The sequence below is a fragment of the Amborella trichopoda genome, chromosome 5 (genome assembly GCF_054954075.1).
Source record: "Amborella trichopoda isolate Santa Cruz 75 chromosome 5, AtrichopodaSantaCruz75HAP2 v2.0, whole genome shotgun sequence".
Classification (NCBI taxonomy): Eukaryota; Viridiplantae; Streptophyta; class Magnoliopsida; order Amborellales; family Amborellaceae; genus Amborella; species Amborella trichopoda.
Genome location: NC_142340.1, coordinates 6,403,986 through 6,420,979, shown reverse-complemented (window position 1 = coordinate 6,420,979; position 16,994 = coordinate 6,403,986). Strand labels below are relative to the sequence as shown.

General features: G+C 32.8%; 1 protein-coding gene and 1 non-coding gene across 2 annotated transcripts; one reads left to right on the top strand and one right to left on the bottom strand.

Moving 5' to 3' along the window:
* The first annotated feature begins 596 nt into the window (after window positions 1-596).
* On the top strand, window positions 597-2,724 carry LOC18443530 (transcription factor RAX1). The gene is made up of 3 exons (XM_006853716.4): window positions 597-917; window positions 1,298-1,427; window positions 2,003-2,724. The coding sequence occupies exons 1-3, from the start codon at window positions 782-784 to the stop codon at window positions 2,559-2,561; spliced, it is 825 nt and encodes a 274-aa protein (XP_006853778.1). The 5' UTR covers window positions 597-781; the 3' UTR covers window positions 2,562-2,724.
* Window positions 2,725-16,718: 13,994 nt separating this feature from the next.
* On the bottom strand, window positions 16,719-16,792 carry TRNAT-AGU (transfer RNA threonine (anticodon AGU)). The gene has a single exon. It is a non-coding gene; the product is annotated as a tRNA-Thr (tRNA).
* Window positions 16,793-16,994: the final 202 nt, after the last annotated feature.

The window sequence follows — 16,994 nt, the reverse complement described above, 5'->3', positions numbered from 1 at the left end:
AGATTTAATAATTCGATAAAATTATTTATAATATCATACTAAATAGCTAAAATAATATTATCTAGAGTCTTTAAGATAAAGCAGTCTATTCTAGATAAAATTAATTGGCATCACAAGGTACCAAGCTAGTCCAACATGGACTGGTATTGCACCGGTTCCTGTTCGAAATGGGCGATCTCCGAGTCAGACAATTTTTCATGAGAATTTTATGGGAAAGAGAGAGTGAGAGTAGTACTAATTCTGTTTTTCTTTTTAAGACTTTTTGAATTGGTAAAAATTTCATTTGTTTATTACCATTCAAAAGAATATTTGTTATTATTTATTAAGTCGAGCATAGGCTCAGATAATATCAAATATTAACTAATTTACTACCCAATGGATCAAGTTTGACTACAAACATTTGGTTGGCTGCTTAAACAAAAAAATAATAACGAAGGGTATTTCCGATATTAAAGTGAAAAACAAAGTCATTTAGTTTCTCTCTCTTAAGAAACAAAACAAAGAACTGGACAACCTGAAAACCAAGACTTTTCTCGACAGGCTTGGTTGCCGGGGGTCTTTAAAAGGAGTATGTGTGGTGCTACCCAGGATTTCGGTGGTGCACTAATAATTACAACTCCATGTAGAGAGAGAAACTAGAGAGAGAAGGGGACAGTGTGTGTGATATTTTAGAGAGAGAGAGAACAGAGACAGTGCGGTTCTAGAGAGAGAGAGGAAGGTGGGGTGTGAGCTAGTTTTTTAGAGAGAGAAAGTGCTTTTGAGGAGAAAGAAACTAGTAAGCATGGGGAGAGCTCCTTGCTGTGACAAAGCCAACGTGAAAAGGGGGCCTTGGTCCCCTGAAGAAGACAACGCTCTCAGGAACTATGTTCAGCGCTATGGCACTGGTGGGAACTGGATCGCTCTACCACAAAAAGCAGGTCTCTCTCTCTCTCTCTCTAACTCTCTCTCTGTTTTTTTTTCTAACAAAATTTAGAAAGTAGGGAAAAAAACCCAATTGCCCAAACCCACTTTCCTTCCAATTTCTTGCCCCTCAAGCTTCTTGCATCTCTCTCTCTCTACCATTTATTGCAGAAACCCCATATTCCAAACAGTCATTTCTATTTCTCCATGTTTGACTTTGTCTCTCTAAATGTTTTGTCATTTTTCCTGAAACCCAAATTTTCTGATGAGTTAGTAATCTCGGTTTCTAATTCTCTAAAGGGTCAATTTTCCATTTCCTTCCCTCTTTCAATTTTCATTTTCTCTCTGTTCATAATACATTGAGAGACCCAATTCACGAAAACTCAATCTTTTTCAGGGCTTAAACGGTGTGGCAAAAGTTGCAGGCTCAGATGGCTCAATTATTTAAGGCCTGATATCAAACATGGCGGCTTCACTGAAGAAGAAGACAACATTATCATTTCTCTTTATAAGACCATTGGTAGCAGGTAGAAATTCTCCCATTTCTCAATGCATGTCAATACATTAACACAATTCACTGTTTCAGGGATTGTCCTAAATTGTGGTTTTTAGAACTTTCTAATGAGTTTTATTTGTTATGGTTTCTTTCTCTATTCCTAAATGTTTCAACTTTGGAGATAATTTTTTTTTTTTCTCTTTCTTTTTCTTTTATATTCTGGTGTTGTGTTCCTTTTTTTTTTGTTAAGGGGATTTCTTTGGTGAATTTCTATCTCATTCTACAGTTTTAGTAGCTTTTATTTATTTATTTGTGTTCCTCTGAGATGATTTCTTTTTGGGATGGATTGCTTTCTCTCCAGTGGTCTTTTGGTGTTATTTTTCTTAATGATTTCTATGGTTCCTTTTCTTTTGAATCTCTCTCTCTAATGGGGTCTCTCCATTTTTTTTCTTTTGGGTTTCTGTGCTACTTTTTTCCTGTGAATCATTGTTCATTTAGTTTATCTCTCTGTCTGTATTGTTTATTCTCTTGGATTTCTATACTGCATTTTCCATATGAATGGTTGATCCTATACGATTAAGTAATCAACTCTCTCTTTCCCTCTAGGTGGTCTGTAATTGCATCCCAATTGCCTGGTAGAACTGACAATGATGTGAAGAATTACTGGAACACAAAGCTCAAGAAGAAGCTCTTTGGATCAAAACCCACCACCCCTCAAACCTCCAAAACCACCACCCTCAGTTCCCCATCTTCATGCTCCTCCTCTTCTTCTCACTCTAAAATCCCTCTGAAAAAAGACACCACTTTCTCTCACTACACAGACTCTCTCTCTCTAGAAAAACCCACCTCCATTTCACCCACTGAAATCCCCAACTACGCCTACAATGTAGACCCTCAGAGACTGGTCACTGAAACCATGTCATTTGCACCGTCACATTTAACGGAGTACGAGGTTTCCACGGCATCTTACTCACAGGAGAGCGACTACATTTATTGGGCACTTGACGGTGCAACTAACGGTGCAATTGAAGAAAGCCTTTTAATGGATTATGATTTCATTAATGGGCTTCTGGCCCATGAGAAGAAGCCATTGGAGGTTGGAAGTGTTCCTCATTCTTTTGGTTCTCAGCAGGGGTTTACGTATCAGAGTTTGAAATATTCATGATAAATGTGTAGTCCCCCACTTTTGTGTTTTTTTGTTTGTTGGTTTTCTCTCTCTTGTAAATCCTGGGTTTTCTTTCACTACAAAATGGACTCCAGCTTCTTGTCCATGTCATTCTTGGGATTATGAGGCAATAAATAAGAATATTAAGGTTATAATATTACAATTAGAAGAATATCTGAAGATTAATGGTCTGATTATTGGTATCATTTGCGTTTGTGTTACTCCAAATTTCATTTGGGAGAGGTCAGAAAACAAATTAATCTCTCTCTCTCTTGAAACAAAAACACAAGATTAAATAAGGATATGTGCCCCTTCTTCTCTCTAAACAATCAAGTTAGAGAGTATCTCAAAATTTTCACTATAAGAGGTTGTTTTGATGTTCAAGTGTCTTCAAATTTATCATCTTGACATCAAGATGTATAGAGAGAAAAAATTAAATTTCAAGTTTTGAAATTAGTACATCTTGTAATGTATTTTTGTATTGTCAATTTTCAAGATTTTCAAGTTGTCATAGATGTGTTTGATCTGCACTATTTTTTAAGCTTTGAATTTTATAATTAAATATATACATATATTTTAAGGCTATCACAAAGATTTTCGTATAAAAACCATATTTCTCAATACTATTTGAAAATGGGCTTTATTTTGATTGCTTAGAGCCTCAGCTCTATACAAACGGTACCTTTTAGTTTAAGCATTTCACCACTATCTATATAGCATATAAAAACTGACTCTCTACCAATGATGTAAAAAACAGACGAGTGATACGGATTAGGTACTCTAAAAACCAGTCAAGATCGGTGAATCGGCGCTTTCGGATCTTCATTTATTATAAGGAAAAAATAATGAATCAGTAAAAAAACAAGTGAAAAAACAATAAATCGCCCAAAAATTGGAATTGGTCTTGATTGGTGAATCAGTGATCCGAATCGCCGTTTTACTATAAAAAATCACCATCTTACTCAGCATAACCGTTGATTTTCTTATAAACTCGGCTTTTTTTTTATATATATATATAATCAGAATACGATGAATGATTTCCAAAACGGACCACAGTGTTTTTTGCCCCGATTTGTACGGCACAATTCCGAGCGAATCCCTTATCTGTAAAATCACCAGTCTCTTCCTTTGAACGCATCATATGAGTGTTTCTCTCTCTAAAGTGATTTGAAGTTGAAGTGGGAAAACTGGAAAGGTGATTTTGTTGATGGAAGAGGATTTGATTGGAGACATGGTGGGGCCTTTACCACGCACGAGACGTGCATGAAATGAGGCCGGTTCAAAGTGACGGAAACACGTTGCTTTCATCACCACATTATGTAACCCATTCTTTCATGGCCGAAGTATCCTCTCTCTCTCTTTCTCTCTCCCCAGATTATGTAAGCGATTCCTTCATGGACAAAGTATTCTCTCTCTACCTCTTTTGGGGTGGCAGCAGGTCGGGTCGGGTTAGGTCCCAAAAAATGATATGGCACTTGAATTTGAAAAGGGATCAATCGAGATTAAATCGGTTTCAAGATGATATGGATTCTGGTTTGGTTCTCCTCCATATTTATATATTTATTTATTTTTTTAAAAAAAATTTATCTAATGTTTTCTTAAGTATCATCTAAATCTTCATCTCATAAATTTTTATTTTAATTTCTATTGTATTATATTTTTTTAATGGTTTTCTAGATTATCGATTCTGACCGAGTCATATCTAATCTAGATCACCGATCCAACAATTTGATATAAATCCAACAATCTATATCAAATTTATGGGTGAACAATCCACCATCCGGGTTTTAAAACATTTCTATTTTGTTTCTTAATACCTTCTATACCTCTAGGCCCTGCATTGCCAATACTCCCCAAATACCATTGATAATTAAATTACCAAAACACGTCTTTAATTTCATTCCCCATCCCAAAAAAGCAATGAGTTTATTTTTTTTTGGGTAATTCAATGGGGAAGACTTTTTTTTTTTTTCGGTAATTCAACAGGGAAGATATCCCCTTATCTGTGGTTATTTTATTGGGGCTCCTTAGTGTCTTTTGTTTAATAGTAGATATTTTTTTTATATGCACACCCATAATGTCGGATTCCTTTGTTGGGTTTCTCTTAATGATGCATGCACATGCATGAAAGTTGAACATTCCCTTGTCTTTGGTTGATGCCATGTTCTATGAAGCAATGAGCACTATTAATTTAGTTTTGTCTCTTCGAAATAAATATTTATTATTTGGTAGGGGGCCTTCTCCTCTACTGACTTACGTCTCGAAAAAAAAAAATAAAAAAATAAAATAAAAATAAAATAATAATAATAAGGGCATTTAGATTTTTTGTTTTTTTATTGCATAATACTTTCTTTAGAAAAATTTATCAAATTACTTCATATCATATAGTCTGGCCAGGGAGGGTTTCTGCTGTACTGATGTGTTAGGAGTCTCTTCTACCACAGTAACAATTTTCTACAGTGATGCACAAATGTAAATAAATTTTGCCTGATAAAATAAAAGGATTGTATGTTGTGAGACCATTTACCGTAGTTATAAAGAGGTCACAATCATTTATGTTAAATTGGATGGGTTGAAGTGTGTTACAAATGATATTGTGGTTTCAAAAAGCCAAATTATGCAAATATATGATAAAAGTCTAATGGAACTAATTACCTTAAAAAAAAAAAAAAAAATTCTCATCGAACTTGTCAAAAGGTATTCCTCGAAACAACATAAAAATCCTTCAAAGAAAAACAAGTCAATGTGTGAATACACAAAAAAACGCGTTGCTTCCAAAATTTTGATTAATGTCACATCATTCTAAAATTTGTATACCATTTCAAGATTACATCACTGAGATAAGTCAATAATAATAATAATAAATAAGGTTTTACTCTAAAGAATTTCACTTGCAAGAACTCCCAAACTTACCTACGGTTTAGTAAATAGAAAAAGTTTATATAAGGTTGAGGCCCTAAGCCATCAAAATAAGGCGCACCTCAAAAATTCACTAGAAGAAATTGTTTCGGTGTTGAAAACCCATCAAATCTGATCATCTCAAACTTGAGATAATAGACGTAACAAAAAAAAAGAACTTCAAATTTTGAAAATAGTGCATCTTGTAATATATTATCTAGACCGTTAATTTTTAAGATTTTAAAGTGTTCATAGATCTGTTTGATATACACTTATTTAGAGGCTTTTAAATTTTATAATTAGAGATGAAAACAAATTTTCAAGCCATCAACAAGATTTGGTACTGAAACGACATTGTTCGACACTATTCAAAAGTGCATCTTACTTTGATTGTTTAGGGCCTCAGCCTTGTACAAACCACACCCTTAGTAAATTTGCAAATTTTTTATACCTTGATTAGAGAAAATTCAGTCCAGTCATATAACTATGGTTGGCTTGAGCAAATCAAATCAAATCAAAGAAGAGGTTGCCTGACTTGGATTTGGATGTTAAAAGTGACCAAACAGCTTTTAAATATGAGTGGATTGGGTCATGGCAATTTTGTATAGGAGGGGACAAAAAAGGCATAGGGTTTTCTAAGGTTATAAAATGAGAGACTAGGGTTTTATATTTACATAACAGTTTGACATAAATAGACTTGGGTTTTTTAAGTAGATATAATAAGTGATCCCAAGATCTGTTTGGATTAGTCAAGGCTTAGTGAAGTCCCATATGAACCTTGCCTTGCTTGTCCTTTACTTCCTTGAAGTTTCCACCCATCTAAAGATTCCACTATTATTGGTTCCATTGAAAACAATATTTTAAGGATGTATATGGGGAATAAGAAAAACCCCTTAATTGTTTAGGGGAAGTTATTGATTCCCACTTGCTATTAGTATAAATAAAATGAGGAAAAAAGAAATCCTATTGGGCTTGGACCATCTCCTTAGGGCTTATTGAAATTGAAATACATTGGCCAACCTAGCAAACCATAAAGATTGTTCTTAATGCCGATTGTTTCATGTTGGTGCTATCTGTGGGCATCCAATGTTGGTTTAGGGCATGGTTTTGAATTTTGAGGGATTTTGGCAACATTTAGACTCTCTAATTTTGAAGCATGGAGCTAGCAAGACATTAGAGCTTGAAATTTTAAATTCGAATTTTAATTAGTGTTATTGTAACCGGACTGGTTACTTAACAGCCCAGGGCTTGGTCCAGTCAAAACCAATATGATCGCGGGTTGAAGCTATTGGACTGCATTTTTAAGAAATAAAGAAAAAATACGAACAATAATTTAAAAATATAAAATATATTACAAAGAAAAGTTGACCTATCATGTATTGTTGATCCAACCAATCAAAACGGGGCTATCAAATCACTTAAATATTGTTTTGGCCACGTTTTAATCTAACCTCGTTTTTCATCAGATTGGCCAACCTCAAGTTGGCCATCTAAGGGATCGGATGGACTTATCAGTATGCTTTTCATGATATTAGATTTCAGCGTCCTCTAAAATGGAACTAGAATTTTGAAAATCCAAATCCGAAACTAAAAGTCACTATTCAAAAACCGATTATTTTATATCGAAAAAGATTTTTATGTTCTTCCGACAACATTGAAGTTCTATCCTCCCCCTTGTTTAACCGTCTATTTTTATTGGAGGGCTACGATTGTCCCAATCACAATGTCACGTCTCTACATTATTTTATTTTTAATTTTTTCTATAAACTATTTTGATACCAAATTTTGGACGTTCATTCCTCTATTAAACTCGCACTAACAAAAAATATAAAAAAATATTTTCAATAAAATTAAATGGCCAAAATACCCTTGAAAGATTCAAGGGGTATTTTGGTCATTATTTTTATCAAAAAATTATTGTTATTATTTTTTATAGGTGCACCCCAATGAGAAGATGGTACATACCAAATTTCATATTCAGAATAGTTGTATTAAAAAAGCTAAAAATAAAATACTTTAAGATATCAGATCTAAGATCAAACGATACGTGGCTCTCTTGATAAAAAATGGATGGATGGATGGTAGGGAGATGATAGAACTTCTATGTTGTAGGGGGAGTATAAAAAGCTTTCCCTTTTATATTTTCTAATAGTGTTAGTCTAAAAGAATGCTTCCCAATCATCATTGCAATCAGATGGTTGAGGAGCTACCAGTATATTCTTTAAAACCAAAGATGTACTAGGGCAATGACCACTAGGCCTAGGTGGTGGCCTAGTGGTCAGGGTTACAAAGTGCCACGACATAATGTCTAGAATTCTTTTCTTGGCTATTGAAATATGGAAAAGAAGTAGAAAAATAATAATGTACGACTTGTTCAATTTCCAGTGTTGTGCTTCCATATCAAAATGAACCCTAAATGGAAGAGTTTGAACTTTTGGTTAACAGTGATGGGCACTATGCCCTAAAACTAGTTAGCTACCGATCAAACCACTTGATCAAGCCATATGCTTAGGCCTTTGGAACAGGCACAAGGAGTAATCTTGGACCCGTTGGGCCACCGGTTTGACATCTAGGGTTCAAGTGGAAGGTTCTCTTATTAAAATTAGTAACCCTAAGTAGCCGCCCTAGCATTTGTTCCCTTTGGTATCTATATATGGGACTTAGGGTTGCATAGTAACACATCAATGACATTCTTCAATGGCTTAGGTTCCCTATGGCTGGACATGTAGGAGAATATTCTTTACAAGACAAGTAGACAAGCATTAATGTCTCACAAGCATTATTCCCTCCTTAAATATATAGGGCACATTTGGTATTTTTGGAAGCAAGGGTAGTCTTGAAATAAAGTGCATTTCAGGTTTTGGTTTAAATTTTGTCTAGGGAATAAAAAGAAAATTTTAATTTAATTTCCCAGAAAAATGTAGACGGCACTCATATGATGGTACCGCAGGACCACCAGGCCCACATGTTTCCCACCACCCCAAGCACATAGTTATAGATTTATTTATTTATTATTTTTATTATTGTTATTTTAATATCGTCGTAATCACAGTATTTTTTTGGAAAATAGTTTGATTGAAAATAGTTTGATAGGGTTGCAGCCCTATCAAAATTAACAAAGCCTCGCCTCGTAACTCATTGAAAATTGGAATTCAAGTATTGGAAAACCTTTACATCCATGATCTTAGCTTAAACATTATGGTTGTGGAAACAAATTAGGATTTCAAGCTCTAAAAGTAATGTATATTAAAATAAATTATCTAGACCATCTATTTTTTTAAAAAAATAAGTGTTCACATATCCATAAGATTTGCACCATTTTTTTAGTTTCAAATTTTATTGTCGATATTAAAAATTGATTTTAGAGCCATAATTGAGATCATCATTACCAAAAGTGCTTTCTGGATGAGGATTTGAGGTTCATAAAGCCTAGGCCTTATAAAAACTTCATCTAATTTTTTTAGCTTGAAAACTATCGAATTATCTTAGATTCACCTCAACAATAATTCTGAAAATAAAATTATTTTGAGCGTACGAAATTCCAGATGCCATTTCCATCAAATGGGCAATCGAAAATGTCTATTCTTTGACAAAAATTTTGGCTTGGCCTGCTGAGGTTGAATTTCTGAAAATTTCCCAAAAACGAATCATACGAAACATGCCGTGTGCAGTGATTTTTTAAACTACATTATAAATAACTACCAAAAAAAAGAAACTACATAAGAAATTGTAGGCTGAACTTTCCTAATTTCTTCCGCATGACGAAAGACATGGTGATCCCTAGGGACCGGAGTGTACAATTTTGTTCCCTGACCAAACACTTCTTCTTTTTTTTTTGTATTTTTTTTATCCTAGAATTCTCAAAATCGTTCTTATTCTTCCAAGATTAATTTTTTAAGATAAAAAATGATTTCAGAGCTCAAAAAAAGATCTAGATTAGTATTCTAAGAATCTCCCGAGTCGACTCAAAACTCCTCACGCCCGACTCAACGGGCACCGCTTTTCACTTGAGAAGAAGGTAAAACCAATCCATCTTTTTTGTGGTCTCTCTGTCTCATTTGTCAACCAAATTATGTACTATTTAACTGAAAATATTGGTATTGCCCTCTAAGAGAACAATTTGCTGGATAACAAAGCAATGGAAGAAATCGAGATTCCAAATTTTAACGTTTTAAACCAAAAATTGAAAGTATTTGATTTCTCCTTTATTTTTCACTGAATTCATGCATATTTGGTTTGAAAATGTTTCGAACACATTGCTATACAACAGCCCTAGCAAAGATTTTTGAATCAAACCAAAAAATCTCAAAGGTGTTTTTTTTTTTTGGGGGGCAATTCTTGTATGCCATTTTCTTCCCAATATATTTTTTGATCTTAATTTTTTTTATTTTTTATTTGATTTATACATCTTATTATATAAGTAATTTTTCGATTTTATATTTTTATTTTTACCCTTTTTCTGCTATCTTTTCCTCTTTTTTTAGGTTAAAAGTCTAGTTAGTTGAGCTGACTCAAGGATTAACGGTTCAACTTGGATCAGTGGGTGACCAGTATGAGCTGGACCCGACGATTCTCTAGTTCAACTCAGATCAGTGAGTGACTCGTCCGACTTTAAAAACGTTCAACTCAGACCAGTGAGTGAACCGTCCGAGTTTAAAAAACGTTCAACTCAGATAAGTGAGTGACCCGTCCGAGTTTAAAAACCTTGATCCAGATCAACTAATCCTCCAAGACCGATTACGGATGGTCCATTCGGGTTGTAATAGCTCGGAAATATATCTGTCTAATTCATCCAATGTGAAGCAAACAATACGCAGGTCATAACAAGTGTTCCGGGGGAATAAAGTCTACAATTTCGTCCATCGGACCACCATATACGCCAATAACCAAGTTTCATTACAGTAAAAAACTAAAGGGTGCGGTAATTAGAGCCTACCTTTCAATGCTATCCAGAAATGTAGTTTCAATACTGAAATTATTTTTGATAACCTTAAAATATATTTTTATCTTTAAGCTTAAAAAATAGTGTAGATTGATAGATCTATGAAAACTTGAAAATCTTGAAAATTGCCTGTCCAAAAATGCATTACAAAATACACTATTTCCAAAACTTGAAATCCATTTTCTCTCATGTCCATGGATCTTGATGTCGAGATATCAATTTGAGGATATTTGAGCATCAAAACAACCTATTCTAGTGAAATTTTTGAGATACACTCAAATTTGATTGTTTAGAGCCTCAACTCTATATAAACTTTTCTCAAAACTAAAAGCGGGTGATTTTTAAAGGATACAAAGGTTTTTTGAGCTGCATTTCGATGTTCCATTTGTGCCTAAGGATATTCTACTCCGCCGGGAGTAGAATATCGGCTGGGAGTAGAATATCGATTTACTCTGTCGGGGAAAATTCCACTTAGAATTAGTTTTGGGACCCTAAATTTTTTGGATGTAACCTCTTCAAACCTATATATTAACCTCGATAAAAAAATCTCTAATTGTGCCCTCTTTGCACATGAAAAAATAATGTCTCGATCTTAAATAGAGACTATTTAATTTTTAGATGGTAGGATTTAAGTGTAAAAAAACCAAAATTTCACTTCTTTTTTTTAGAATAATGATCTAGTAATTCTTTAGTGCTTCCGAAAATTTTAAATTGAAAAAGTCCTCACAAGTAGGCTTTCTGACTGAGGGAGTTGAAGTGAACTATGCTCCCGAGGGCGCATAGTATACGCGCTCTTTGGTTGTTTCTTTATTTTGTTGGGGAAATTGAAAAGTAATGTTGGTAACCTATCTATGCCTTGCCTTGAGTCTACCCATGGCTAGAGCCCTATGAAATCTTCATATGGGAAAAGAAAAAAAAAACTATGGGGCTTAATCATGGACCTAATAATGTAAACATATAGAAATGGCTCTTCTTGCAAACAATAATTGCCTTGAATCTTCCAATCCAATTGCATTGTAAAAGTCAATGGAGTGGCCCCTCTATTATTTGATGACTTGAATATCAAATAAATAAATAAATTTTTATTGATTTGTGGTTTTATTTTTCCACAACTTTGATTGTTCAAAGGTAGTTCTAGGTAAATATACCCCAAGATAATATCTTGATGAAGTGCAAAGGGACAAGATATCGAGCCCTAATAAGATATATTTTCACCCATCAATTTTAAAACCCATGCTTTATATACTCAATAAAAGACTAGTTAATTATGTTGTTTATATATATATATATATTTTTTTTGATAGATACAAGGATAATTAAAAAGGATTGGTCTTCCTTTAAAACTCTTAATTTGATTGTTTTCATCACATTAGCATCCAAGAGTTAGTCCCATCTAGTGTTGACATGTTCCTCAATATTTCTTCAATAATCCACCATAGACTTTGAACTTTTCATAGGAAAGAGATCTGTATGGAAATTTGTTAGTGTTTCTCTCACTCTTGGAAGTCAACTCCAAAATATGTTTACATGAGGATTTTTTTTGCATTGTATGAAAAGGATGTGAGGTTTGGGGGCTTTGGACTTAGCATTTGAGTAGTCTATAGAGGAGTGGAACTTCTAAATTGGAATTAATTTAGCATAAGAATAAATATTTGAGCCTGTGCTTGTATATGTTTTTTTTGTGGCACTACAACATTATGATTTGGGAAAGGTTTCTATACTTCTTCTACTACATAGAAGATATATACTTCCCCCCATCCAGCCGTCCAATATAGATCAAATGAGCCACTGACCATTTGAACTAAATCCGACGTCTCAAAGTATTTTATTTTTAGTTTTTCTTCTACAAATTATATGAATATGAATTTTGGTACATGCCATCATCTCAATAGAGCGTATCTTAAGAAAGTATATTTAAAAAGATTTTTATCGATAAAATATAATGATTAAAATACCCCTTAAAATTTTTAGGGGTATTTTAGTTATTTTATTTTATTGATATTTTTTTTTTTTTTTTTGTATTTTTCCAATGTGAGATTAAGAGGGGAGCAGACATCTAAAATTTAGAGGCAAAATAGTTTGTGGAAAAAAAATTAAAAATAAAATAATGTAGAGACGTGACATTGTGATTAGGGTCATCTCATCCATCCATTCAAAATGGATGGTTGGATAGGGGGAAGTATAGAAGTTTTATGCGGTAGAAAAAACATAGAAAGCTTGCCCTTATATTTTAGTTTTCACTCTCCTATTGTCCTGCATGTTTATTTGTCTTATGTATAAATACACATTTATATGAACTAGTTAAATTACATCTCGAAAAATATAAAATTAGATAATTTGTTTTTGAAAAAAAATGTTACAATCACCCATAGCCATTAGATGTAAAATTCTGCCGTACAAGGTTTACCATTAATTGTGCTCAAATTTCGAGATATTTTTCTGTAGATTTTCTATGGATAAATAACACGTTCCAGCTGTCCAATTTTGTTACTAACTGGTTGAGGTGTTTGTGACCTTTTTGTATGAATTATAGCACACATTGTGTACAACCCCATTATAGTTAATCATTTCAGACCTAGTTTAAAATTAGTGAATCAGGTAGTTTATTTAAACCGGCTTTAGGTAGTTTAGAATTGCTAAATACTAGAGTGTGTGTGAAAAATTTGAGGTTTTTGAGTAGCTTCTAGGATAGCTCTTTCACTTCTTATTTATTAAGAAGTAATTGAGTGATAGTCAACAGAAAAGTAAAATCTAATGTATAACTTTGACAAAACCAGGAACTTATCTAATTGATAGGTACAAGCCACCCCATAGCATTTTACAAGTTCATTTATTCACAAGACTTGATTCTATCCACAAAAGTAGCAAAATGTCCAACCTAGTAATTTTGACCCTAAATTTTAGGTTTATCAAGGTTAAACCTCAATGAGAGTAGGAAATATCGAGCGGTTCAAATTCTAACTGCCCTGTTAGATCTGGCTGGTTCCGGTTACGGCTGATTTTTGCGAACGGGTTGTGTATTTTTTTTAAAAAAAAAAGTTAAAAAATTTATATAAAATCCCAAAACTAAGGGATTTTGTTTGTAATGTATTTTTTAAAAATATTTTATCATTTTGGCAAAGATTGAAAATTGTTTTGGCCATTTATAATCATTTTTATATTTTTCCATCCTTTTTGAAAACTTTCGATTTTTCCTACACTAACCCCAATTGGAAAACTTCGTTTTCTTTAAATCAAATCTGCTCTAATTAGTCAAATTGATAGTGGTTCCGGTTTCACTTTAGAGTGCATATGCTATGGGAGGATATTGCGCATCTCCTCCCTCACTCAAAATACCATTAGGAGAATCTTTTTAGGTCTAAAAATTCGGGAAGCACATAATAATTACTGATTATTTTTAAAATAAAATAAAATACCATTAGAAGAATCTTTTCAGGTCTAAAAATTCGGGAAGCACATAATAATTACTGATTATTTTTAAAATAAAATATTTGAGTTTTTGTGACACTTAGACGTAGCCGTTCAAAAATTGGACGGTCTCTATTCAATCTTAAGTTTTTTCTAGTACATAAAGAGTTTATTTCGGATAAAAGTTTTGCCAAGATTATTGTGTTGTAAAGATTATGCCCCCAAAATTTGAGATCTAGCCCGACGAATAGTATCCTCCCTAGGGAGGAGGAAATCTTTCAACTTAGATTAAGATATGACTAAAAAACAAGCTCTAAGTTCCAAATTAGTGGCTTTTAAGTTCCAAATTAGTGGTTTGCAACTTTTTTGAGATTATTTGATTGGACCAATTGTCACATTCTTGAAATGTCAAATAGGATGGAGTAAAAGCATCACAACACTATGTTTTCAAGTTTCTCTATTTTTTTGTTTTCGTTTAGAAAAAACTTTATACAAGGTTGTAATTTTAAAATGTAGAATTACAGATGCATCTCAAAAATCCATCGAAAAATGTTGTTTGAATGTTGAGAAACCCTCTAATTGATCATCTCGACATTGAGATGTATGAATATATAAAAAAAAAAAAGATTTTGAGTCCTAAAAATATTATGTCTTGAAACACATTATCTAGACCATCTACTTTCAAGATTTTCATATATTTATAGATCTACTTGATTATAACAATTTTTTGAATTTAAAATTTTATAATTAGATATGAAAATAGATTTTTAAATAATCCTAAAAACATTTTAGACCAAAATTACATGTTATGATAAAATTTGGAGGTGAGCCTTGTTTAAGATTACAACCATGTAGAAACCGAACCCTTCGTTTTATCAACAATTCATAAAGCACCGTTTGTATAGATGAAGTTTTGGAGTTATGGCCGTTTCTCTCCTCGACCCATTCGGGAATGAAACATGGAATAACTCGGTCTACTCCCTGTTGACGGACTTCCGTTACTCGATCATAGGGCAATTAACGGGCCCTAGCCTTAGCCAAGCCCAAAAAAAGTGTAGGTTAACCTGCGCCCAAAATTTAGTTTGAGGGGCCTAATATCAAGGCCCGAATCCAGCCCCTACAGAGAAAATTTTTAGCAATGTGGAATAAAAATAAAAATATTTTGGGCCTAGCCCTGCCACAAAAATATCCTAACTGGCCCGGTTGGGACCCTGCCTGCCGGATTTACGATACGATCTCAAACACGGCAGGGCCCTACAAGGTCATCAACAAAATAACTCCATAACCTTTATGACCCTACAATAAAACTAAGAGCAGGTATACCATGCTCTTTCGGAAGCATAGTTTACTTCTCAAAAGTCCTACTTTGGGGATTTTGTTCAATATGAAGTTTTGAGAATTACATAAAAATTAGTAGATAATTATTCTATTTTTTTTTTGAAATTTGAGTTTCTAGCACACTTAGATCTAACACATTATAATCTTTACCATAATGTAAAGAATATTTAAAAAGGCATTACAAATCAAATTCCTTATTTTGAGAATTTATATACATTTTTTTGAATTTCGTTGTTTAAATACCGAATCACCCTAACCGTACAAAACCGGAGCTGGCCACTGACTGGTTCTGATCTAACTGGGGGGTTAGCGGTTAGATCGGACGATTTTGCAACCAATGATATATATATATATATATATATATATATATATAAAATAATCCAATTAAGGTGCACCTCCAATTGTTATCATAACATGTAATTTTGTTATAAAAAATTCTTAGGATTATCTTAAAATCTATTTTCATATCTAATTAGAAAAATTTAAACTCAAAAAATGGTTAAAGTCAAGTAGATCTATAAACATATGGAAATCTTGAAAATGGACGGTCTAGATAGTGTTTTGCAAGATGCACTATTTCTGGGACTCAAAATGTTTTTTTTCATATTCATACATCTCGATGTCTAGATGATCGATTAGAGGGTTTTTCAACATTAAAACAACCTTTTCAATAGATTTTTGAGGTGCATCTGTACTTCTACATTTTAAGGTTGCAACCTTATATAAACTTTTTCCTATATATATTCTTCAAGTGCATAGAATGCACAACTAGAAAATTCTTTTATTGAGGTTAATCTATAGGTTGAAGAGGTCACATCCCTAAAATTGAGGTCCTAACATTATTTTAGGTGGGATTTTACCTGAGGTAGTAAATGGACAATCTACTCCCAATATCTTTTGCCTAAAAACTGAAATTATGTTCTACTCACAGTTACAAATGAGGCCTAACTCTTTTTTTCTTTGAAAAGATAACTAAACCTTCATTACACTACAGAACCAATTCATAAATTTTCTAGTTTTCTTTTACTTCTATTATGTGAGTTTTTTTTTCGTATTTAAAAATGATATTCAAAAGCCATAGATTCTGGTTAAGAAATGATTTCATAAAAAAGAGTTTTATATCAGAAAAACTTCTTAACTTTTCTAAGATTTTCTAAAATTTTAACGTCAACAGTTAACACTTTTATAAAAATTTATCATTCATTTTTATAATCATTTTCTAAAATTTTAACGTCAACAGTTAACGCTTTTATAAAAATTTATCACTCATTTTTATGCTCAAGAGCAAGTACTTCAACATTTATTTAAGAAATGACTTCATAAAATTTTAACGTCAACACTTAACACATTTTTATGCTCAATAACAAGGACTCCAACATTTTCTTAAGAAATGATTTGATAAAAAGAGTTTTATATCAGAAAAACTTCTTAACATTTCTATGATTTTCTAAAATTTTAACGTCAACAGTTAGCACTTTCATAAAAAATTTATGATTCATTTTTATGCTTAGATTTTTAAGAAGGCATCATTCATTTTAATGCTCAATATAAAAAACCAAGGACCGAACATTTGCTTTCATTGAGATTTGAACTCAAGACCTCCCGCTTACTAAACGGGTGCTCTAACCAACTGAGCTATGAAAGCATGCTGGGTTAATTTAACTTCTTAATATTATATAATACTAGGAGATGTAATGGTCGATGGTGCAGGCTGGGGCCATCAACCGTCCATTCTAATAACTGATGGTATAAATAATGATAGATCTAGGGAATGATAATGATCAGGATTAACATAATATATTGTAATATCTTTCTTATCTGTATATATTTGTTGTAATTTGATTGAT